This window comes from Ranitomeya variabilis, chromosome 4 (assembly GCF_051348905.1).
Source record: "Ranitomeya variabilis isolate aRanVar5 chromosome 4, aRanVar5.hap1, whole genome shotgun sequence".
Taxonomy (NCBI): domain Eukaryota; kingdom Metazoa; phylum Chordata; class Amphibia; order Anura; family Dendrobatidae; genus Ranitomeya; species Ranitomeya variabilis.
This window is the reverse complement of record NC_135235.1, coordinates 542008156-542032323: the sequence shown is the minus strand read 5'-3', so window position 1 is coordinate 542032323 and position 24168 is coordinate 542008156. Positions and strand designations below refer to the sequence as shown.

Genomic DNA, 24168 nt, shown 5'->3' with positions numbered 1-24168 from the left:
AGGACATTGTATTGCTGAATGTACAAGACACCTGACTGAAGACAGAAAACAGGCAATACAAAGTCTCCCTTTACCCAGGTTACACCAGCATCTACGTATTTTCCTAGGTTTGGTGACCTACTGTAGGCCTTGGATAAGGTCTGCTTCACAAATGATGCAACCACTCTATGACAGGTTGTCATCAAACCCCTACAATCTCACTCAAGAAGCAATTGATTCCTTCTATTCTCTGAAGCTGCTCATTGTGTCAACCCCGGCCTTTGGCATTCCAAACTATGATCAGCCATTTTTCTTATTTTGAACAGAGCAGGGAGGACATGCTACCGCAGTACTGACACAGCAACGTGGAGAGGAACAGAGACCAATAACTTACTACTCAGCACAATTAGACCCAGTGATTAGAGGGTCTCCTACGTGTGTCCGTGTTGTAAGAGCTGCTGTATTACTGTTAGGCATGTGAGCTCACATTGACTTTTTCTTTTGACAATTTGTTCCCCACATGACATTAATGCCATACTCGTACAAGTTCAACCAAACCATCTGTCCATGGCTAGACAGATTAGACTTGAATGTGCTCTAATACTAATTTAATGAATACGTCACCCTCAAAAGATACAATGTTCTGAATCCAGCCACTCATCTGCCTGTGGATTCAGAAAAAGGGGGAATTGGTGACAGCATTAGAAAAAAAAAAAAGTACTCTGGTACGTTGACACACAAACATGACTGCATAGGAACTGATGAGTCAGGAGACAGTATGTTTTACATATGTTCATGAAAAACCTGTTCCTAATGCATATTTTGAGGTTTTTACCTTTGTAGATGGCTCCAGATACCACCAGGATGGGCGATTCTACACTGGACATGCAGTAGTATCCTCACATCCGAGTTGAACCACTCCCTCCTCACATGTCGGTGCAGGAGGCAGAGTTGAAGGCACTCACTGAGGCGTGTAGAGCTGCTGCAGGTAAAGTCGCTAATATTTACACAGATTCGAATTATGCATGGGGAATATCCCATGATTATCACCCTGTCTGGAGAAGCAGAACGTTTCTTACATCAGCCGGTAAGCCCATTAAAAATGCAGAGCTGGTGAAACAATTAGTGGAGGCATTGACGTTACCAGTCCAGGTTGGCATCGTCAAGGTAACAGCACACACGGACGGTGACTCTGTGGAGGTAGAGGGCAACAGAAGGGCGGACGAGGCTGCTAAAGTAGCACCAAGGGAGCCTAGGGAGCAGTGGACGGTGGCAGGGAGTCAGCGTATTCCAGCCACACTGAGCCTAGATGTCCTGAAATCCCTCCAGCTGCCCAAACAGAGAAGGACCACGGGGGAGAATGGGAGCTGAGCTGAACTCAAGAAGAGTTTTGGGAGAATAAGGATAAATTGTATATACCAAGGTCCCTGTTCCTAATTATGGCACAAGCAACACTTGGCCCCACTCACACCTCAAAATGTCACATGTGTCCATGGTAGATGCCTTCCGGATCGCTCCTGGTTTCAGTTACGCAGCAGCAAAGCTCGTACGGTCATGCCTCATCTGTGCACAGCACAACCCAGGTAAAACAGTAAAAATCCCTAAGAAAGTGACACCCAGGCCTCTCTACCCGTTTCAGAGACTGCAGACTGGCTATATACAGCTACCCAAGGTAGGAGTGTGTGAAAAATGTCCTAGTATGTGTAGATCTCTTCTCTGGTTGGCTGGAAGCCTATCCGGTAAAATGTGCAAATGTTAAAGCGACTGCAGACAAACTGATGAAAGAACTGATCTGCAGGTATGGTGTCCCAGAAACCATAGAGAGCGATAGGGGCACACACTTCACGGGAGAAATATTGAGGGAAGCCATGCAGGCCCTGGGAGTACAGCAAGCATATCATGCACCATATAGACAACAAAGTAGTGGGAAAGTGTAAAGACTAAATGGGACACTTAAACTGAAAATTCAGAGGCCATGGCAGACACAGGAAAGAGCGGGGTAGAGTGCTTGTCTCTTGCACTCTTTCTAGTCAGACACACTCCGAATAGAAAGACAGGCTTGTTCCCTTTCGAAGTCCTGTTTAGTAGTTTGCCAGAGACTGGTCTGTACTTCCCACAGGTGCTACAAATGCAACACGGTGCTATGACAGCCCATGTCCAGGCCTTGCAGAACAGACTTAATGTGGTGCATAAACATATGTTTTCGTCCATTCCAGATCTTAATGCCAGTGCAGACGCACATCTGCTGAATCCAGGTGATTGGGTGGTCATACACAGACACGTGAGAAGGAGCCTAGACCCACGGTTTGATGGCCCGTTCTAAAGTCCAGCTGACCACATTCACTTGAGGGAGCGCCCACCTGGATCCATGCCAGTCACTGCAAAAAGATCTTTTCACTAGCAGAAAGACTGTTGTTCTAATCACCTTGCTGGCAGTGGTAGGATGTTTTCACCTTACAGAGACACTGAATACGCTTTTAAATGTCGACAAGGACAAAAACTGCTGGACTGTTGGATCTGTACATACAGCCCAGTATCTGCAAGGACTATGCTGTACTTTGCCATACCCCAGGAGCCAAGGAGGGTATTAACACCACACAGCATACCCAATGAGACTTGGACTCAGGTTTTCTAGGTTCCTTAAGGCTCTTAATGAGACTAATACAATATAGAGACTCCTTTTTAAATCCAGCCGATTGGCTTAGCGGCCTAGCAGGATGGATTATTTTTTGTATTTTTCAGACTTGTATGCAAATTTTATTGCTTTGCTTATTGTTTTATGTAGCCGTAAAAGCGCTAATACAGTTAGGTCCATATATATATGGACAGAGACAACATTTTTCTCATTTTGGTTATAGACATTACCACAATGAATTTTAAACAAAACAATTCAGATGCAGTTGAAGTTCAGACTTTCAGCTTTCATTTGAGGGTATCCACATTAAAATTGGATGAAGGGTTTAGGAGTTTCAGCTCCTTAACATGTACCACCCTGTTTTTAAAGGGACCAAAAGTAATTGGACAGATTCAATAATTTTAAATAAAATGTTCATTTCTAGTACTTGGTTGAAAACCCTTTGTTGGCAATGACTGCCTGAAGTATTGAACTCATGGACATCACCAGACGCTGTGTTTCCTCCTTTTTGATGCTCTGCCAGGCCTTCACTGCGGTGGTTTTCAGTTGCTGTTTGTTTGTGGGCCTTTCTGTCTGAAGTTTAGTCTTTAACAAGTGAAATGCATGCTCAATTGGGTTGAGATCAGGTGACTGACTTGGCCATTCAAGAATATTCCACTCCTTTGCTTTAATTAACTCCTGGGTTGCTTTGGCTTTATGTTTTGGGTCATTGTCCATCTGTAGTATGAAACGACAACCAACCAGTTTGGCTGCATTTGGCTGGATCTGAGCACACAGTATGGCTCTGAATACCTCAGAATTCATTTGGCTGCTTCTGTCCTGTGTCACATCATCAATAAACACTAGTGACCCAGTGCCACTGGCAGCCATGCATGCCCAAGCCATCACACTGCCTCCGCCGTGTTTTACAGATGATGTGGTATGCTTTGGATCATGAGCTGTACCACGCCTTCGCCATACTTTTCTCTTTCCATCATTCTGGTAGAGGCTGATCTTGGTTTCATCTGTCCAAAGAATGTTCTTCCAGAACTGTGCTGGCTTTTTTAGATGTTTTTTAGCAAAGTCCAGTCTAGCCTTTTTATTCTTGACACTTATGAGTGGCTTGCACCGTGCAGTGAACCCTCTGTATTTACTTTCATGCAGTCTTCTCTTTATGATAGATTTGGATATTGATACGCCGACCTCCGGGAGAGTGTTGGTCACTTGGTTGGCTGTTGTGAAGGGGTTTCTCTTCACCATGGAGATTATTCTGCAATCATCCACCGCTGTTGTCTTCCGTGGGCGCCCAGGTCTTTTTGCATTGATGAGATCACCAGTGCTTTCTTTCCTTCTCAGGATGTACCAAACTGTAGATTTTGCCACTCCTAATATTGTAGCAATTTCTCGGATGGGTTTTTTCTCTGTTTTCACAGCTTAAGAATGGCTTGTTTCACCTTCATGGAGAGCACTTTTGACCGCATGTTTACTTCATAGGAAAACCTTCCAAATGCAAGCACCACACCTCAAATCAACTCCAGGCCTTTTATCTGCTTAGTTGAGAATGACATAACGAAGGGATTGTCCACACCTGTCCATGAAATAGCCTTGGAGTCAATTGTCCAATTACTTTTGGTCCCTTTAAAAACAGGGTGGCACAGGTTAAGGAGCTGAAACTCCTAAACTCTTCATCCAATTTTAATATGGATACCCTCAAATGAAAGCTGAAAGTCTGAACTTCAACTGCATCTGAATTGTTTTGTTTAAAATTAAATTGTGGTAATGTCTATAACCAAAATGAGAAAAATGTTGTCTCTGTCCAAATATATATGGACCTAACTGTATATGTCTTACCTAAGGCTGAACCTTCTGTAGTATATCATAGGCCCCGTATGGCCACTGCTGACGGGGGAGGTGAGTGTCCACACTGAGGGTGGATGGGCGAAGCAGGTAGAAAGCCCCCTTATGGGTACTAGACCCATGAGACAGTAGCTCCTTTGTGGACATCAGCTAACCCCGTAGCAGAGGTTATACCATTTACAAAAGGGGGAAATTGTTATAGAAGGGTTAATAGTTTGCCTTTAACTGCCTTGACTTTAAGTGCCTCTTGCCTTTAATTGCTAGAATTACTAGAATCTGTTAACGCAGTAGTCTGATGGTCTCCCGTTCAAGGAGACTACACTTCTTATCATGTATGTTCTCAATAGTCAGTCACAACATGTTTCTGGTACGTTGTGAGGAATAAAGGTCAGTATGACCCTGGGTGATGGTGGGGGCTACATGAGTTACATTGAAACGCATTATGTGTAAATGGTATAAAACATTGCTTTGGCTTTTTATATATCAGATAAAAGTGACTTGCTCACAGGATACGTGTGAGGTGTCTTTTGTCTCCAAGCGCTTGTCAACTAAGGGCGTAAATCCACAATTAGGCCTCACTGGTGATCTGTCAGCTGACACTGGGTCAGAACAAAAACAGCTACGACAGCTTCTTTATCATTTCTTCTCTGGTTCGGCTATCGCTTTATGCATTTAACTTCTTTCTGACAGCGAGCATTGCACTGCCATCTTGTGACCACTTTGGTTATTTCAGTTTCATGTACTTTTTTGCATATACGAGTAGATTTCTCCTCCACCCTTAGTCACAACCAAATTCATTACTTTTGATATAAAAAAACCCTATGCCTTATGTCATGATGTGAGGGTTTTGCTATATATACTTTTATATAATATATCTTTTGCTGCTTTTGTTGTTCATATCCTCTCAGTAATATTAGACTGCAATATGGCTTTTTAAAGAGACGGTTTCTCGTCCATCCATATTGCTAGTTCTTCCTTTTTTCCTTTTTCCTCTCTAGGGATATGCTCTCAAGTATAGAAATATTATATATTTAAATCACACTGTTATCTGAGTTTTTTTAGGTCACCTCCTTATTTTGTTTGGAGGTCCAATTTTTCCATCATCCTGTTTTTTTAAAGATTTGTTATTTTAAATGATATGTCAATAAAGATATTTGTACTTTTATTCACCCATGTGTCACTTCATACCTGGTTAGGTAATTGGTGTCAACAATAGAATATATTAGCCCATGCGACCCTTATACATACACATATACACACATACAAACAAGCATTTATAAAATCTGCATATGACATGCATATATACATATTACACATGCATTTGCACAAAAATTATTTTGGTTTTTATCTTCCATATTCATACCATAACTGTACCAGTCATAGATTTTTATCTTTACTTAAACATCTTTGAGGTCTAGCTTTTACAGGACAGGCACAAAAAAAAATGCACAAAAAATGTAAAAACGTATATATACAGTTACGTCCATATATATTTGGACAGAGACAAAATTTTTCTAATTTTGGTTATAGACATTACCACAATGAATTTTAAACAAAACAATTCAGATGCAGTTGAAGTTCAGACTTTCAGCTTTCATTTGAGGGTATCCACATTAAAATTGGATGAAGGGTTTAGGAGTTTCAGCTCCTTACCATGGTGCCACCCTGTTTTTAAAGGGACCAAAAGTAATTGGATAATTGACTCCAAGGCTATTTCATGGACAGGTGTGGGCAATCCCTTCGTTATGTCATTCTCAATTAGGGCTTGTTCACACTTTGCAGATTTTGCTGCGGATTTTTCCGCAGCGGATTTGGAAAAACCGCAGTGCAAAACCGCTGCGGTTTTCACTGCGAATTTTCCTGCGGTTTCTTCTGCGGATTCCTCTGCGGGTTTTCAACAGCACTTTCCTATTGGTGCATGTTGAAAACCGCTGCGGAATCCGCAGATATAAGTGACATGCTCCTTTTTTTCCGCAGCAATTCCACGCGGTTTTTAAAGGGATTTTCCGCAATGTGGGCACAGCGGTTTTTGTTTTCCATAGGGTAACATTGTACTGTACCCTGCATGGAAAACTGCTGCGGATCTGCAGTGTCAAATCCGCTGCGGATCCGCAGCAAAAACCGCAAAGTGTGAACATAGCCTAAAGCAGATAAAAGGCCTGGAGTTGATTTGAGGTGTGATGCTGCATTTGGAAGGTTTTGCTGTGAAGTAAACATGTGGTCAAAGGAGCTCTCCATGCAGGTGAAACAAGCCATCCTTAAGCTGCGAAAACAGAAAAAACCCATCCGAGAAGTTGCTACAATATTAGGAGTGGCAAAATCTACAGTTTGGTACATCCTGAGAAAGAAAGAAAGCACTGGTGAACTTATCAATGCAAAAAGACCTGGGCGCCCACGGAAGACAACAGTGGTGGATGATCGCAGAATAATCTCCATGGTGCAGAGAAACCCCTTCACAACAGCCAACCAAGTGAACAACACTCTCCAGGAGGTCGGCGTATCAATATCCAAATATACCATAAAGAGAAGATTGCATGAAAGTAAATACAGAGGGTTCACTGCACGGTGCGAGCCACTCATAAGCATCAAGAATAAAAAGGCTAGACTGGACTTTGCTAAAAAAAACATCTAAAAAAGCCAGCACAGTTCTGGAAGAACATTCTTTGGACAGATGAAACCAAGATCAACCTCTACCAGAATGATGGAAAGAGAAAAGTATGGTGAAGGCGTGGTACAGCTCATGATCCAAAGCATACCACATCATCTGTAAAACACGGCGGAGGCAGTGTGATGGCTTGGGCATGCATGGCTGCCAGTGGCACTGGGTCTCTAGTGTTTATTGATGATGTGACACAGGACAGAAGCAGCCGAATGAATTCTGAGGTATTCAGAGCCATACTGTGTGCTCAGATTCAGCCAAATACAGACAAACTGATTGGTCATCGTTTTATACTACAGATGGACAATGACCCAAAACAAAGCCAAAGCAACCCAGGAGTTTATTAAAGCAAAGAAGTGGAGTATTCTTGAATGGCCAAGTCAGTCACCTGATCTCAACCCAATTGAGCATGCATTTCACTTGTTAAAGACTAAACTTCAGACAGAAAGGCCCACAAACAAACAGCAACTTAAAACCACGGCAGTGAAGGCCTGGCAGAGCATCAAAAAGGAAGAAACACAGCGTCTGGTGATGTCCATGAGTTCAAGACTTCAGGCAGTCATTGCCAACCAAGTACTAAAAAGGAACATTTTATTTAAAATTATTGAATCTGTCCAATTACTTTTGGTCCCTTAAAAAACAGGGTGGCACATGTTAAGGAGCTGAAACTCCTAAACCCTTCATCCAATTTTAATGTGGATACCCTCGAATGAAAGCTGAAAGTCTGAACTTCAACTGCATCTGAATCGTTTTGTTTAAAAATCATTGTGGTAATGTCTATAACCAAAATTAGGAAAATGTCTGTCCAAATATATATGGACGTAACTGTATATATCTCCATAATATAATGCTGGGAGCGTCACTTTGTCTGAAGCCTTTATAGACTGCGCTAGCGCAATGCGCCTGCGCAGTCTGGACCCCACAGAGTAATGTAGCCAAGGAGATCGCAGTATGCCTACCCAGCACAACGAGAGAGACGCGCGCAGCAAAGGAGATCGCGGCATGCGTAAGCACTGAACGCATACCGCGATCTCTCTGGCACCTGCAGCTCTTCCTGTGTTCAGCAGTCACGTGGTACCGCTCATTAAAGTAATGAATATGGACGTGACTTCACTCCCATAGAGGTTGAGCGCATATTCATTACTTTAATGAGCGGTACCATGTGACTGCTCAGCACTGGGAAGGAGCTGCAGGCCCGGGGCGACTGAGAAGCAGGGACGTGCCAGGATGGGGTGACAAGACAGTATGACAAGGGAGGGTGAGCCATGCTATATTCACCTGTCCCCGTTCCACCGCTGCGCTGTGTCTTTCGCATCCTCTGGCTGTGACGTTCAGGTCACAGGGCATGATGACGTGGTTAGTCTGCACCCTCTGACAGAACAGTCACAGCCAGAGGACCCAGAAAACAGAGGTGCGCGGCAGTGGAATTTGGAAAGGTGAATATCGCAAGTGCCGGTGGCCTGAGCCAGTGGCAACACCGGCACCTGACCCCCATAGCGTGCCGGTGTCCCCTCCTGCTCAGGCCCCTGACACTCGGCGCCCAGCGATGAGAGGTGAGTATGTCTTTTTTTTTTTTAATCGCAGCAGCAGTAGCATACGGGGCCTATTATGCTATGGAGCATCTTATTGGGCCATCAACCTTTATGGAGCAGCATGTGGGGCATATTATGCTATGGAGCATCTTATGGGGCCATCAATCTTTATGGAGCAGCATGTGGGGCATATTATGCTATGGAGCATCTTATGGGGCCATCGACCTTTATGGAGCACCATATGGGCCATATTATGCTATGGAGCATCTTATGGGGCCATCAACCTTTATGGAGCAGCATATGGGGCATATTATGCTATGGAGTATCTTATAGGGCCATCAACCTTTATGGAGCAGCAAATGGGGCATATGCTATGGAGCATCTTATAGGGCCATCAACCTTTATAGAGCAGCATGTGGGGCATATTATGCTATGGAGCATCTCATAGGGCCATCAACCTTTATGGAGCAGCAAATGGGGAATATTATGCTATGGAGCATCTTATAGGGCCATCAACCTTTGTGGATCAGCATGTGAGGCATATTATGCTATGGAGAATCTCATAGGGCCATCAACCTTTATGGAGCAGCATATGGGGCATATTATGCTATGGAGCATCTTATAGGGCCATCAACCTTTATGGAATGGTATATTGAGCATCTTATGGGGCCATCAACCTTTATGGAGCAGCATGTGGGGCATATTATGCTGTGGAGCATCTTATAGAGCCATCAACCTTTATGGAGCAGCATATGGTGTATATTATTCTATGGAGCATCTTATGGGGCCATCACTAACCTTTGTGCAGCATTATATGGGGCTTATTTTAATATGGAGCATCTTATGGGGCCATAATTAACCTTTGTGCAGCATTATATGGGGCATATTTTTGTATAGAGCATCTTATGGGGCCCATCATGAACTTTATGGAGCATCTTATGAGGTCCATCATGAACTTTATGGAGCATTATATGGGGCGTATTTTGTATGGAGCAACTTATGGGGCTCCTGATTCAATATTCAATTCAAAAACATTTAACCTACTGATGTCTCAATCAATTTCACTTTTAATGGTATCTATTTTTATTTTTGAAATTTACCAGTAGCTGCTGCATCACCCACCCTAGGCTTATACTCGAGTAAATAAGTTTTTCTAGTTTTTTGTGGCAAAATTAGGGGTCTCGGCTTATACCCGAGTATATACGGTACCTATCCGGTATTGCCGCGGGGTCTCTTCGGGCCAGAGGCCGGGACATGAATCCTCCATCGGAAATGGTGCATGCGTATAGCCCACTTCAGGCGCCATTTTGTAAGTTACGAATCCGGGGATGAGGATTGTGGCCCGGGAGGGTTGTGGCGCCGGAATCGGCGCCTGCGCATTCCGCACTTTCCGGCACCATTTTTACATACTGAATCTATATATAACATACGTCAGAGGAGCAATCCAGCCACTTTCTACTGAATATAGGTCAGCGCAGTAAGCCAGTGACTTTTTACTGCACATGACGGAATAAGGGCGCAGGATGGGAGCAGCACATTACAGAATGGGGTGCAGGATGGGAGCAGCACATTACAGAATGGGGTGCAGGATGAGAGCAGCACATGACAGAATGGGGGCACAGGATGGGAGCAGCATGACAGAATGGGGGCGCAGGATGGGAACACCACATGACAGGATGGGGGCGTAGGATGAGAGCAGCACATGACAGGATGGGAGCAGCACATGACAGAATGGGGGTGCAGGATGGGAGCAGCACATGACAAGATGGGGGTGCAGGATGGGAGCAGCACATGACAGGATGTGAGCACCACATGACAGGATGGGGACGCAGGATGAGAGCACCACATGACAGGATGGGGGTGCAGAATTGGAGTAGCACATTCCAGAATGGGGGTGCAGGATGGGAGCACCACATGACAGGATTGGGGCGCAGGAAGGGAGCACATGACAGGATTGGGGCGCAGGATGGGAGCACATGACAGGATGAGGGCACAGGAAGAGAGTAGCACATGACAAGATGGAGGCGCACAAAATAGAATGAGGGCGCAGGATGGGGGCTGCACATGACAGGAAGGGGGTGCAGGATGGGAGCAGCATATGACAGGATGGGGGCGCAAGATGGTAGCACATGACAAGATTAGGGCACAGGATGGAAGCAGCACATACCAGGATGGAGACCATATACCAGTATAAATGTAGAACGGGTTTAATAGCTAGTACAGTATATATACACTCACCGGCCACTTTATTAGGTACACCATGCTAGTAACGGGTTGGACCCCCTTTTGCCTTCAGAACTGCCTCAATTCTTCGTGGCATAGATTCAACAAGGTGCTGGAAGCATTCCTCAGAGATTTTGGTCCATATTGACATGATGGCATCACACAGTTGCCGCAGATTTGTCGGCTGCACATCCCAAAGATGCTCCATACAAGGCAGGATGGATCCATGCTTTCATGTTTTTTACGACAAATTCTGACCCTACCATCCGAATGTCGCAGCAGAAATTGAGACTCATCAGACCAAGCAACGTTTTTCCAATCTTCTACTGTCCAATTTCGATGAGCTTGTACAAATTGTAGCCTCAGTTTCCTGTTCTTAGCTGAAAGGAGTGGTACCCGGTGTGGTCTTCTGCTGCTGTTGCCCATCTGCCTCAAAGTTCGACGCACTGTGCGTTCAGAGATGCTCTTAGGCCTACCTTGGTTGTAACGGGTGGCGATTTGAGTCACTGTTGCCTTTCTATCAGCTCGAACCAGTCTGCCCATTCTCCTCTGACCTCTGGCATCAACAAGGCATTTCCGCCCACAGAACTGCCGCTCACTGGATTTTTTTTCTTTTTCGGACCATTCTCTGTAAACCCTAGAGATGGTTGTGCGTGAAAATCCCAGTAGATCAGCAGTTTCTGAAATACTCAGACCAGCCTTTCTGGCACCAACAACCATGCCACGTTCAAAGGCACTCAAATCACCTTTCTTCCCCATACTGATGCTCGGTTTGAACTGCAGGAGATTGTCTTGACCGTGTCTACATGCCTAAATGCACTGAGTTGCCGCCATGTGATTGGCTGATTAGAAATTAAGTGTTAACAAGAAGTTGGACAGGTGTACCTAATAAAGTGGCCGGTGAGTGTATATGTATATTTATTTATTTATTTATTTAACACCAAAAACTGATTCAAATAATAGCCAATTTCCTGATGATAGCTTTCCTTTAAGACCAATTTCACATGGTTGTACAGTAATGTGACATCGATTATAGATAGTAAACTCATCCCACATATCACACATCTTCACTTACCTGTCTCTAGTGATCGTTGGCTCTGAAGTGTAGAAGATTCTTGGTGCTCAGGTGGGGGCAAAGGTAAGTCACCATTTATTTCAGAAGAATAAGCGAAATTAGGAGAAATTGTATCCGGACTTCTGTATTAATAAAGCAAAGAAATACTTGTCACTTAATGTCCTTGTAGAGTAATAGGAGGAGATATAGGGAGGTTATATGGAGTAATAGGAGGAGATATAGGGGAGGTTATATGGAGTAATAGGAGGAGATATAGGGAGGTTATATGGAGTAATAGGAGGAGATATAGGGAGGTTATATGGAGTAATAGGAGGAGATATAGGGAGGTTATATGGAGTAATAGGAGGAGACATAGGGAGGTTATATGGAGTAATAGGAGGAGATATAGGGAGGTTATATGGAGTAATAGGAGGAGATATAGGGAGGTTATATGGAGTAATAGGAGGAGATATAGGGAGGTTATATGGAGTAATAGGAGGAGATATAGGGAGGTTATATGGAGTAATAGGAGGAGATATAGGGAGGTTATATGGAGTAATAGGAGGAGATATAGGGAGGTTATATGGAGTAATAGGAGGAGATATAGGGAGGTTATATGGAGTAATAGGAGGAGATATAGAGGTTATATGGAGTAATAGGAGGAGATATAGGGAGGTTATATGGAGTAATAGGAGGAGATATAGGGAGGTTATATGGAGTAATAGGAGGAGATATAGGGAGAGGAAAGGTTAGACACTTTTCCTGAACACTTTGAAGTTACGCTGTGGGACAGCATCACACTGGTATATGTGTATAGTACAAACATATACACACGTGGTCAAAATTGTGGGTAACCTCATTTAATGGCAGAAAAACCCACAATGGTCACAGAAATAAATTGAAACTGACAAAAATAAAAATAAATAAAAAATCTATGAAAATGAACAAATGAAAGTCAGACATTGCTTTTCAACCATGCTTCCACAGAATTTTTTTTAAAATAAAACTCATGAAATAGGCCTGGACAGAAATGATGGTACCCTTAACTTAATATTTTGTTGCACAACCTTTTGAGGCCATTACTGCAATCAAATGATTCCTGTAATTGTCAATGAGACTACTGCACCTCTCGACAGGTATTTTGGCCCACTCCTCAAGAGCAAACTGCTCCAGTTGTTTCGTGTTTGAAGGTTGCCTTTTCCAGATGGCATGTTTCAGCTCTTTCCAATGAAATGATTCTCAATGGGATTTAGGTCAGGGCTCATAGAAGGCCACTTCAGAATAGTCCACTGTTTTCCTCTTAGCCATTCTTGGGTGTTTTTAGCTTTGTGTTTTGGGTCATTGGCCTGTTGCAAGACCCATGACCTGCGACTGAGACCAAGCTTTCTGACACTGGGCAGCACATTTCTCTTTAGAATCCCTTGATAGTCTTGAGATTTATTGTACCCTACACAGATTCCAAACACCCTGTTCCAGATGCTGCAAAGCAGCCCCAGAGCATAACAGAGCCTCCTCCATGTTTCACAGTAGGGACAATGTTCTTTTCCTGATATGCTTCATTTTTTCGTCTGTGAACGTAGAGCTGATGTGCCTTGCCAAAAATTTCAATTTTTGTTTCATTTGTCCTTAGGACATTCTCCCAGAAACTTTGTGGCTTGTCAACATGTAGTTTTTTTTTAACAATGGTGTCTTCCTTGGTCGTCTCCTATGAAGGCCACTTTCGCTCATACAATGATGGATGGTGCGATCAGACACTAATGTTCCTTGAGCTTGAAGTTCACCTTTAATCTGTTTAGAAGTTTTTCTGGGCTCTTTTGTTACCATTCGTATTATTCGTCTCTTTGATTTGTCATCAATTTTCCTCCTGCGGCCACATCCAGGGAGGTTGGCTACAGTCCCATGGATCTTACATTTCTGAATAAAATGTTCAACTCTAGTCACAGGAACATCAAGTTGCTTGGGGATGGTCTTATAACTTTTACCTTTAACATGTTTGCCTATAATTTTCTTTCTAATCTCCTGAGACAACTCTTTGCTTCCTCTGGTCCATGTTGAGTGTGATATACACCATGTCACCAAACAGCACACTGGGTATCTGTAGCCCTATATACAGGCCCACTCACTGACTCCAAGATTGTAGACACCTGTGATGTTAGTGGACACACCTTGATTTAACATTTCCCTTTTGTCACATTATTTTCAGGGGTACCATCATTTCTGTCCAGGCCTATTTCATGATTTTTATTTTTTAAAAAATTCTGTGGAAGTATGAGTAAACAGCAATGTCTGACTTTCATTTGTTCATTTTCATAGATCTTTTATTTATTATTATTTTTGTCAGATTCAAGTTATTTCTGTGACCATTGTGACCATTCTGTCATTAAACGAGGGGTACCAACAATTTTGGCCACGTGTGTATGTAACACCCCAGTTTCCTTGGAAGCGAGAAAGGATCCCTTTATCAGGTATTCAGCACATTCAACACTGTTTTGACTCCAGGGCAGAAGGGGGAGCTCTGAACCCAGTTTCAGGGGAGCTTCCCTAGATATATATTCTGGTCTGGAGGAGGAGTTAGCTAGTCAGTGAGAGGAGTCTGTGAGAGAAACAGAGGAAAGGAGGGGCCGTGCAGCCACGAGAGGTGCTGCAGCTCCTGTGAGGAAAGCAGGGGCCGTGCAGACCGAGTTCTACAGCTCCTGGAAAGCAAAGGATGGAATAAGTTGTAGAGAGTGTGAAGGAGGAAAAGAAGCAAAGGAGAGTGAAGAACTGGAGAGAGAAGCTGCCTCTGAGCCTCCTCCACGCTGAGCGCAGATATCGGTAGCCAGAAGACCAAGGTTGTGGGGGTAACTCTATGCCCAACAGCAGAAACCAGCAGACAGCAGATTGCTAGTTACTTGTCCACCACTGACACCCAAGGACACAGTAGCAGATAGAGACCAGGTCATGATAGAGATCCTGTAAAAAGGCTCGAGTTACCTGTCATATGGGTAGTGTCCTACCAACAATGGGGACAGAGAGGAAATGTGAGGACCTTGTGTGAGGCCTAAGGCAGCAAGGGAGTACAACTAGTGAGGAGCGAGTATACTCGTTGCTCAGGTTTTCCAGAGCAAGCTTGGGTGGTCTCCAAGTATTTGTGACTGCTCGGAGATTTAGTTTTTGTTGACACAGCTGCATGATTTACAGCTACTAGCCAGCCTGAGTACATGTGGGGTTGCCTGGTTGCTAGGGAATTCCCACATGTAATCAAGCTGTCTAGTAGCGGAAATCATGCAGCTGCGGCACGGAAAACTAAATCTCCAAGCAGTCACAAATACTCGAAGACCACCCGAGCAACGAGTATACTCTCTCATCACTAACTACAACGCAGCGCTAGTAGGAAGGCTTCAAACCCCACCTGGTAAAGGGGGATTCCAGATTCGCTTCCAAGCCGGCCGGACTATACCTGTACCTGTGATCCCGTACCCTGGACTAGCTGCCTGAATTAATCAGTAAAGAGGTAAAGAGACTGCAACTTGTGTCCTCTGTTTCTTTCTATACCATCTACCATCTGTCCCTACTACACCGGGAGCCAGGTACGGACTAGGGCTGAAATTCAGCCCTGGCATTTCAAGTCACACAGGCTCATGTTGTCTTCGTCCCCAAGCACCAGAACAATATTTCCAATGATAACTGTGGCCTGCTGGGGTAAGTGATGGAATCAGTGACTTTGTGCTCCGATACAACTCTTAACAGTATGTGCATCTTGAGAACACTGATTCTGCTAACAACATAGCAGACAAGGCAGCCCACAGCCATATAGGCCCTTATGGCATTTGCCAGAATTGCCAGATGGCCAGTCTGGCCCTGCCGGGAGCCCTGGGGACCCAGCTTCACGTGTGGGAAGCCATACCATCCCTGCTGCCACAACATCACCCCAGAGGACCCCTTTAAGTAGCGTCGGTCACTCCTGACCGAGTACCACAGGTGACGTCATGAACAAACTTTATTTCACAAACCCCTCTAAAGACCTTTCCTTTAACATGGGCGCCCTAGGCCATGGACCGGGTCACCACCGCCATGACACATCCCTTTAAGTACCGGACCCAGTACCGAGTACCCCATGGCCCTGGCGGGCGTCACATGTACATAGGAGATAATATTCTGTGGATGTTTGTATAGGTTAATACTAATGTTAAAAAAATATTAAAGCCAAGTTCAGTACTTACACTGGGCACTGAAACTTTTGTGCTGGGATATATGGAGGAGTTACAGGATCCCTAATTCGAGAATTTCTTCTGTAAAAAAAAAATGCTATTTACCAAAACCAATTATATTATTGAATCCTACTTTTTACTCTTTCCTTATCAGTCATCAATCACATAGTATTGTCCTCAAAGGACCAGAGTTTATTTTTCAAGTGCAGTCCAGGCAGGTTTGCCAACCTACTATTCAATTTTTCTTTGACAACTGGACCAAAATTGACGGACACAGAACAAATAATTTTACAGACATTTGCCAAGTTTCTTAATAAAGCTACGGCCTTGATAAAACCAGACCCACTGATAAGACCATGCCCACTGTGATGTCCAAAGTAATAGATCACATGCTTAGAATTACACCCAGTATAAAGGATATATAAATACAGTTGGGAAAATAAGTATTTGATACACTGCTGATTTTTGCAAGTTTTCCCACCTACAAAGAATAGAGAGGTCTGTAATTTTTATCGTAGGTACCCTTCAACTGTCAGAGACAGAATCCAGAAACTCACATTTTATGATTTTTACGTAATTAATTTGCACTTTGTTGCATGAAATAAGTATTTGATGTCATGATCTGTTCCAGGGTTTAATCCTGTCTGCCCTTTTTCTGGGCGGATCATGTCAAGGGTTAACTTTGCTCTGCCTCATTCTGGGTTCAGGTTTACTATTTAGCTCCTATGCATCCTGCTGACTTTGTCAGCTATAGTTCTGCCTTCGGCATGTGAACCTGACTCTGGTAGCCCTAGATTTGTCCTGCTGTGATCCCTGACTTGCCCCGTGTCTGTTGACTAACTCTGTCTGCCCTTTTCCCAGCGTTTCCCTGTTTGTCAGTTTGATTCTCTGGTTTCTGACTTGGCTTGTATTCGGACTTGCTTCTGCCTTTTGACTTTGTCTTATCCACTCCTGACCGTTTCTGAACCTCCTGGCTTGTTCCTGACCATGTGTACTTCTGATCCCTTTAGTACTTCTACCTCTGTTTTTTGACTCGGCTTGTCTGACCACTCTCTCGCCACTTGGTGGCGCCTGTGCTGCTGCTCTGTGGTGATTCTCTGTGTACGCAGTCTCACTTCCCTCTCAAGCTCCCTCTGGTGGAGGATACGCTATACTGCACCGCAGCAGCATGACATTTGATACAATAGAAAAGCAGAACTTAATATTTGGTACAGAAATCTTTGTTTGCAATTACAGAGGTCAGACGTTTTCTTTAGTTCTTGACCAAGTTTGCACACACTGCAGCAGGGATTTTATTCCACACCTCCATACAGATCTTCTCCATATCTTTCAGGTTTCAGGGCTCTCACTGGGCAACATTGAGTTTTAGCTTCCTCCAAAGATTTCCTATTGGGTTCAGGTGTGGTGACTGGCTAAACCACTCCAGACCTTGAAATGCTTCTTACGGAGTCATTCCTTAGTTGCCCTGACTGTGTATTTCGGGTCATTGTCATACTGGAAGATCCAGCCATGACCCATCTTCAATGCTCTTACTGAGGTAAAGAGGTTGTTGGCCAAAATCTCACAATACATGACCCCTTCTATCGTCTATTCAATACGGTGCAGTTGTGGGGGAGGGCCAAGGCTGTTGTCGTGGCTGAGAATATTTGTTTATGCATGCGCGCCCTGGTCTCCTGCCACATGAAAACAATGTCCCTTTGTCGCTGTACTTGCCTCTCTTTCCTCCGCACCTTCAGGGTCCCCTCTGGGTTGCTGGAGACCCTCTCCGGATGGTGGCGCACAGACACAGTCCAATTCCAAGTTTAAACAAAGAACTTTACTTGTTTCCATACACAGCACGTCCATATCAGTTACAGCATCGACATAGAGTTCCACACAGTTCACATCCTTCACTTGCCCTGTGTTTCTCCTCATGTCTCCGTGTATGCTCCCGGGTCATACCGTCCTGCACGGTACTGCAGCGTCCTCCCTGTCCAGCTTAGGCTGGTTTCACATTTGCGGTTGTGTCCACAACGTTTGTACCGCATATATCCGCATGCGTTGTGTATTCCTATATTTAACATTAGGGACGCATGCGTTTTTGTTTGTTCGCGTTTTGCCGCGTTTGACGATGCATGCGTCGTCTCGTCGTTTGCGGCTTGGCGCGGAAATGCAACATGTAGTAATTTTTAGAGTCGTCAATTTGCCGCCTGGTAACGCATGCAGTCGATTGCACAAGGATTGCGACAAAAAACCGCATTGCTGTCTATATGAACGCATGCGTTTACAAGCGCATGCGTTTCAATTGAGAAAAACATGTCTAGACACTGATAAGCCACCCCCCACCATCAAGGTGATAAAGGGAGGGTGTGGACAGTTGCAGGTCACTTCTCAGCAGACAGCCAAGCAGAGCAGACAGACCCCAGCACCTTGGAGCAAACAAGCCTCTGAACAATGTGAGTATATCCTAGCCAATGCCTTTATTTTCTCTTTTCTTTCTCTACATGTCCTAATTTCTGCCATTTCTTTCTTTCTACATGCATCAGAATGTCTTCTTCTTTTTCTGATGAGGAGTTTCATCCAGTACAGTCGGAAGTGGAGCATGTCAGTGAGGTGAGTACTTGCCTCGTCAGATTGGTAAGTATTCACTGTCACATCTACACATGTGACAATTTGAATTTTTCTTTTTTTTAGAGCTCTTCTTCTACTGCGGCAGAGACAGGGCAGGAGCAGCGGAGTCAAGGTCCGGTGGAAAGACGGCAGCGGGTACGTATACAAGGCTGACTGTTATCTTGAATCTTCCTTTCTTTCGTATTTCTTAACTTTTTTCTTCTGGAATCCTTTTGTATGTTGACTTTCCTATTCATGCCATTTCTCAGCATCTTTTTTCTTTCTTTTCCTTATGTTAATTGAGCAAACTTTAATGACTTTATTTAATTTTTAGGTTTCACAACGGGAGGATGATCTAATCGAGAATGACCTCCTCATCTCCCTGGTCCAGGAGCGAGTCCCGTTGTGGGACACCCGGGATCCACTGCACTCAAACAACGTCACGATCCGGCGGTTATGGAATGAGGTGGCCCAAGCGATGTGGGATGGCTGGGACAACGCCCCGAATCGGGTCCGAAGTGCATTTGGTAAGTATTGCAATGCAGTGTGAAGCTGCAGAGACCTTGGGCGTGCTCACACAACTGTGTGTGATGAAAGAAACTCAGAGGAGTTTCTGTCATCACACACAGTTGTGTGAGCACGGCCAAAAGTCCTTTTTCTGACCTTTTTTTTTTTTTTACAGTGGCCAAAGTGAAAACACGTTGGCGTTCGATGAAGGACCGCTTCAACAAGGACCTGCGTCAAGAGAGCCGTGTTCCCAGTGGTTCAGGAGCAAGGATACAAATACCATCGAGTTCTGGCATTTTTAAGACCGGTCCTTGCCCAGAGAACGTAAGTATTTATCACGTGCATTAGGTTGTATTGTATTGCCATAATCTGTATTTTTATATTCCACAGGATTTTGCGTCTGGTACATTTTTGATATTAATTTTCTTTTTCCTTTTTTCACAGCACATACAGCACTACTGTTGGCCCAGGTTCTGGAGCGGTCCTTCATCCGACAGCCACGGACCCGTCCCAGCCATCCAGCAGCGCAGCAGCAAGTGGGCCTTCCACACTAACTGGAGACCAGGGAGCTGGTCCATCAGGTCTTCCCCTTTCGCAGTCCTCTTCCACTGCTCCGAATGGATGTTTCACATAGCCTCTTGAATGCACGTATCCAGGAGGTGAGCAAAAGCCTTGATCAAGTGAAAGCCGACCTCCAGAGGCCAGCACATCATTTTTTTAACCAAATTGAGCAGGGCATGTCGGAACACCTTACTCCTGATTTCCAGCTGAGTGTCATGCAGGCCTGCAATGCTGCTTACGTGCAGGCTATGCAGCAGAGTCGGTATTTCCAGCAGACAGTGGCGGCATATCCACCTGTGCCTTCACTGTCACGATTGACCTCAATGCCGACCTCTGCTGCATCCCACTGCACGGCCACCTCAATTCCTTCCACAGCCGGACACCACTACAGCACCACCACCATGCCGAGTGCAGTTGGACATCCCACCGCCACCACCATGACATCCGCTGCTCCTGTTTGGACCTCCTCCACTGACACCACGATGCAGCAGGACCCTGGCATGGCCTTCCGTACCACCACCACCACGATGCAGCAGGACCCTGGCATGGCCTTCCGTACCGCCACCACCACGATGCAGCAGGACCCTGGCATGGCCTTCCACTCTACAAGCGCTATGGACTCTGGCATGGCTGCACGCTCTACGAGCACTATGGACTCTGGCATGGCTGCACACTCTACGAGCACTATGGACTCTGGCATGGCTGCACGCTCTACGAGCACTATGGACTCTGGCATGGCTGCACGCTCTACGAGCACTATGGACTCTGACACAGTGCAGCCGGACCCTGACAGGTCACCCACCACCACGCCATGCCATATGAGCCCACCAAGACCTCCCACAACCAGGCAAACAAAACAAAAAAAAAACACAAAAAAAAAAAAAAACAGAGGACTCTTAGCATTCCTCCCCCTTCACCTCCCAATGTGTCTGTAATGTCAAGTTTGTCTCACCCTTCCAGTGCGTCTCAAGCCTCTCATGTGTCAAACCCCATCCCCGAACTTCCAGACCCTTCTAGTTTCATTGCCCCTTCTCCTGCCACCTCTGCGTCGTCCACGGTTAGCCAGGCCTCAGTGCTTCACACCCCCCGTTTACATCACTCTACACCAAGCCGGCGCAGTAAATAAATTTTTTGGTTGTTAAAAAATAAAAAAAATTTGATTTGCCACAATTATGTTTGGTTTATTGTGTCTTCCGCCGCCGGCAACACACACCGTGCGCCAACTAAGAAACTTCGCCACACACTTACTTTTTGGGCCACATCATATCTCCAGTAGTTATAAAAAAAAAAGGCTGCAGCTTTGTGTGTCTTTAGTATACAGATATGAGGTGGGCCAAAAAATATTACATGTATCTCCATAATCTCTTTTTGTCTGTGCCTAGTGTGGCAGTCTGAAGAGAAAATGGTGGAAATACAGTGCAGACCCCGGGAGCGTCTTCTTCCCCACAGCACGGCATCTGTGGCGTCGGTGATTCTCAGCGCTTTCTCCCCTGCGAGTACCTCGCCTCTCTATAGCGCGTTGTATACACATCGCCATAAGCATCAAGGCGCCTTGCGCTCCCGTACCTTGGCTGACGTTTAACTTAGTGTGTTGGCTTATACACACTCTCTGTGGTCTCCAGCACTCACAACTGTATCTGATGAAGGTCTTGTTTGTATAGACCGAAAACGTTTATATATGTTGAGCTGGATGCACCGAATAAAATCTATTTCTGTATTTTGCAACAAACATCTCCTAGAGTGCCAAGTATTTCTTAGTTATACTTTACGGGTTGGATTCCTAACTTGTGCACCTCCAAGAAGCCCTGAGTGCCGTGATCACCATCTCTATAAGGGCCCATGTAGTAAGCTGCCACATCTTGGAGCAACTTGTGTTTCTGTACTGCTGTGACTTCTGCTGTAGCTTCTGCTCTCACCATTGCTGTCACTGCTGCTATCTGCTGTCTCTGCTGCTGTCTCTGCTGCTGGCCACTATAGGCCCTGGACAGCTGGACTTCTCCCTTGTAACGTTGTGTGGCCCACTGTTTTGCCCAGGCACCCTGGCCCCAATGGCTGGCCTGGGCTCCCAGGCTCGGCTAACTAGAAAACAGGAAATTCCCTATACATTTAGCAACATAGAGTATACAACACATAAAAGTAAGATACTAAGCGGGTAGTGTAAAGGGCATTAAACAATTTAATGCAACCCCCTTACACAGTCATCCTGTTCCCTTTGCTGAAAATCACCTTCAAAGTATGATGTTTCCCCCACCATTGATTCATGGTTGGAACAATGTTCTTGGGGTTGTACTCATCCTTCTTCCTCCTCCAAACATAGCAAGTGGAGTTGATACCAAAAAGTTCTATTTTGGTCTCATCTCACCACATGACCTTTTCACATGCCTCCTCTGGATCATCCATATGGTCATTGGTGAGCTTCAAACAGGCCTGGACATGTGCTGGATTGAGCAGGGGAACCTTGCATGCCCTGCAGGATTTTAATTCATAGTGGTATGCTACTAACGGTAGTGTTTGAGGCTGTTGTCCCTGCTCTCTTCAGGTCATTAACTAGGTCCTCCCGTGTAGTTCTGGCCTGATTCCTGACCTTTCTCTGAATCATCCTTGCATGGAGCCTCAGACCAAGGAAGATTGACAGTCACCTTGTATTTCTTCCATTTTCTAATAATTGTGCCAACAGTTGTTGCCTTCTCACCAAGCTGCTTGCCTATTGTCCTGTAGCCCATCTCAGTCTTGTACAGGTCTACACTTTTGTCCCTGGTATCCTTAGACAGCTCTTTGGTCTTGGCCACGGTGGAGAGGTTGAAGTGTGTGGACAGGTGTCTTTTATACAGGGAACGGTTTCAAACAGGTAAAATTAATACCGTTAATGAGTAGGAGTAGGAGGGCTTCTGAAAGAAAAACTAACAGGTCTGCGAGAGCCAGAATTCTTGCAGGTTGGTAGGTGAACAAATACTTATTTCATGCAATAAAATGCAATTTATTTATTTAAAAATCACACAATGTGATTTTCAGCCTTTTTATTTTTAGATTCTGCCTCTCACAGTTGAAGTGTACCTACGATAAAAGTTTCAGACCTCTCCATTCTTTGTAGGTATTAAAACTTGCAAAATCAGCAGTGTATCAAATAATGATTTCCCCCACTGTATAAACAGTGGTGTGAAAAAGTGTTTGCCCCCTTCCTGATTTCCTATTCTTTTGCATGTTTGTCACACTTAAATGTTTCAGATCAAACAAATGTAAATATTATACAAAGATGACACAAGTAAAAACAAAATACAGTTTTTAAATCAAGGTCTTTATTATTAAGGGAAAAAGAAATCCAAACCTACAGGTCCTGTGTGAAAAAGTGATTAGCAATGATTAAATTAACAGTGGTTTATCACATCTTGGGGAAGCCGAGTTCAAATTCCCTAGCCACACCCAGGCCTGATTACTGCCACACCTGTTCTTATATTAAATAAGACCTGTCTGACAAAGTGAAGTAGACCAAAAGATTCTCAAAAGCTAAACATCATGCTGCAATCCAAAGAAATTCTGGAACAAATGAGAGACAATGAATTGATATCTTTGTCAGCGTTGTCATGTTGAATAATGTCTCCAGGAACACTTTGGAGAAATAGACATACCGTGGGTTCTACAACCAAATTAAATTTAACGCTGAGCTGTTAGGGTACTTTGAATGAAGGCTAAAGAGGTCCGGCTACTGTAAATTATGCCACCCGACACCATAATCCTAGGAGTGGTTCTGATATGATGTCCCCTCATGACAGCCTCTTCCTGCATTCCATGTGTTGTCTCCAGACCAATCTCCAGCTATCGACTATCGATGCATTCAAGAAAAAAATTAGGACTCATGGATGAAACTGTCCAGCCAATCAAAGGTAAATATATGTTTATTCAGGATCAAAGATAACACAGCTTACAACTGGTATTTCTTATAGCTTAGGATCTTAGCATCTTGTCTGTCAGCTTGCAAAGGGAAAGTGAAAGCACTCTACTGGAAATATAACACTATTGCTGGAAACAGAAACTCAGGCACTATTAAACAGTAGTTGATGCAATATATACAATAATAAGCATTACTCCAGCAAGAGGAAAGACCTCTATTCCAGCCTCCATTGCTGTCTTGCTCTGCACCAGGATAACCTTTGAGATAGGGGGCATCAGGTCAATGGACACCTGTAGCTGGACGTCATGGAAAGACCTTCAAATGGTTTATGTGGAGACTGGATATTGTTTCAAACAATTTAACTTGCAGTACGGAATGGATTAATGGTTGTATCAGTGGTGCGGCCATTTCTCCAAAGTGTCCCAGGATCCATTTCTCAACACAACACAAGGCCGCATGTTGCTTCTGCTACTGTGAGAAGCCATAAAGGGGTTGTCCCGGCTTGGGTGATCTT

The 24168-nt window shown here is 44.5% G+C and overlaps 1 protein-coding gene across 2 annotated transcripts in view; it reads right to left on the bottom strand.

The window, feature by feature from the left end:
• ABI3 (ABI family member 3) overlaps positions 1 to 24168 on the bottom strand; it is a 159808-nt gene that overhangs the window by 88965 nt on the left and 46675 nt on the right. For both annotated transcript variants that reach the window (XM_077252491.1, XM_077252492.1), the window contains exons 5-6: positions 16121 to 16189; positions 11940 to 12061 (exon numbers count right to left, since the gene is read on the bottom strand). In XM_077252491.1, coding sequence (XP_077108606.1) covers positions 11940 to 12061; positions 16121 to 16189 — 191 coding nt within the window. The remainder of the gene's footprint in view (positions 1 to 11939; positions 12062 to 16120; positions 16190 to 24168) is intronic.